This window comes from Corvus brachyrhynchos, unplaced genomic scaffold, assembly GCF_000691975.1.
Source record: "Corvus brachyrhynchos isolate BGI_N302 unplaced genomic scaffold, ASM69197v1 scaffold61, whole genome shotgun sequence".
NCBI classification, from domain to species: domain Eukaryota; kingdom Metazoa; phylum Chordata; class Aves; order Passeriformes; family Corvidae; genus Corvus; species Corvus brachyrhynchos.
The window spans coordinates 8326753-8328628 of NW_008236478.1; the positions used below are offsets into that span (position 1 = coordinate 8326753).

At 49.3% G+C, this 1876-nt stretch overlaps 1 protein-coding gene across 1 annotated transcript in view; it reads left to right on the plus strand.

Moving 5' to 3' along the window:
• Positions 1 to 1062, plus strand: part of TRIM8 (tripartite motif containing 8) — a 30075-nt gene extending 29013 nt beyond the window's left edge. Inside the window, 1 exon segment of the mRNA XM_017726159.1 lies at positions 1 to 1062. This exon segment is cut by the window's left edge and continues 14 nt beyond it. Within this exon segment, the coding sequence (XP_017581648.1) occupies positions 1 to 124 (124 nt within the window). The 3' untranslated portion in view covers positions 125 to 1062.
• The last annotated feature ends 814 nt before the right edge of the window (positions 1063 to 1876 follow it).

Here is a 1876-nt window from a genome sequence, read left to right on the forward strand (position 1 = left end):
CGTCCCCCAGTCGCTCCCGGGACTTGCCGTGAGAGAATGGATTGACGCATCCCAGCAGCACGGGCGGCAGGATTTCTATAGGGTCTACGGCCAGCCATCGGCCAAACACTACGTCACCAGTTAACCAGAGAGTCCCGCTCGATGATGTGTTCAGAGAGAAAAGTCTGGTTTGGTTTGGCTTTTCTTTTTTTTCCTCCCTCCCTTTAAATCAAACCCAATTTTTTCCCTGCCTCACGCCCCTCCAGGATTTTGGGGAGGGTTGTTCTATAATATCTCTCTTTTTTTTTTTTTTTTAATCCTTTAAAAATGAAATAATATTTTTTTTCATTTTAATGCCTTTTTTTAATTTAATTTTGGAAGTCCTTCCTGCCCCTCGCTGGGTAAACACGAGGGAGAAATTACCGAGAAGAATTTGATGGGGATTTCAGTCGGACATCTGGGTCTGTGCGTTGTGCTCTTCCTCGCTCCTCTCTGCCTTTGGAAAACTTCAGAAGGGACAATGGCACCTTCTCTCTTTCTATTTCTCCAGGTTCATTTTTTCTGGTTTGGTTCAGTTTTTCCCCTTTCCCCATCCCTTTCTTTCCCTTTTTAAAAAGAAAAAAAAAGAAAAAATCTATCACTGATTCAGTATGAAATGATACTTGTAGATTTTGGGTTTGTTACCTTTTTTTTTAAGGCTGATTTTTTTTTTTGTGTTACAAGGCCACTTCTCATGCATATTGGCATTTTTTTCCTTCTTTCAGAGATTTGTAAATACACAATGGCAGGAAATTTAATGCACAAAAAAAAAAAAAAAAGGGAAAAGAAACTTTAAAAAAAAACACGAATAAATAAATTTTAAAAAAAATCTGTTCTAGTTTTCAGGAGGGGAAGCGTGGCCGAAATGCACTCCCCTCCTGCATATCGCTGATGCAACTTCCTGTAACAAGCACTTTGTATAAAAAAAAGTGGACTTCCTGCTATAAGGCACAGGTATTTATTCTGTAACCGATTTTAGACACACACACACACACACACACACACACGCAAAAGATTCAAATAAATGTGATCACTTAGTGCAAACGCCTCGCTCTGCTGCAGCTCTTCCCCCGGGAACGCCAGCTCCGGCGGGAGGCTCCAACCTGCTTTCGGAAGGAAATGCTCGCCAGGCCCGCGGGGGCCCGGACGATGACGGGGGTTTTCCGGAGGGCTGTTCGGGAGGGAGCAGCTCGGCACTGGGGCGGCAGTGGGTCCCACATGCGGAGGGGGTTCCCAGCAGCGCCCATCCCGTGTCCCAGCCCGTGGGAAGGTGTGCTGGAGATGTGGCTCTCCACCAGCTCCCTCGCAGGCGGCAAGGATGTGAGTCAGGCATGGAGCCGGCCGGGCCGCATCCTGCCCACAGGCTCCAGAACAATCTCCATTGTGGGATGGGGACTGGGTCGGGGACAGCAGCTTTCCTGACTCTGCCAGCATCCACCATTCCGGCCATGCTGCTGCCCTGGCACCCAGCCCTTGAGCCTTCATCCCCACCTAAACCCCCACTGACCCCTGGGGCTTTGTGGGTGCTGGCAGCACCCCGGGCTGGTTTGGGGACCCTCTGCTCAGCCCAGGCTGGGAAGGGTGAGGAGGAACCCTTTGTCCAGGACGTGCAGTGGGGCCATGGGCTGGCCTGGCTGGGGGTGTGCAGCAGTGATCTTCCTCTGGGGAAAATGAGGCTGACTTCATAAAGCAGAGCAGTGTCCTAGAGGCAGGAGGGGTTTTCCATTGCTCTCTTCGGGTTCGGATTTCTTTATTTTTTCTTGGTTGCAAAACACCCCTGGTTTAGTTCCGGTTTGGATTCCCCCTGTGCTGTTTTAGTGGGAACTGGGAAGGAGAGAAAGTCTCAGTGAGCTGAAAC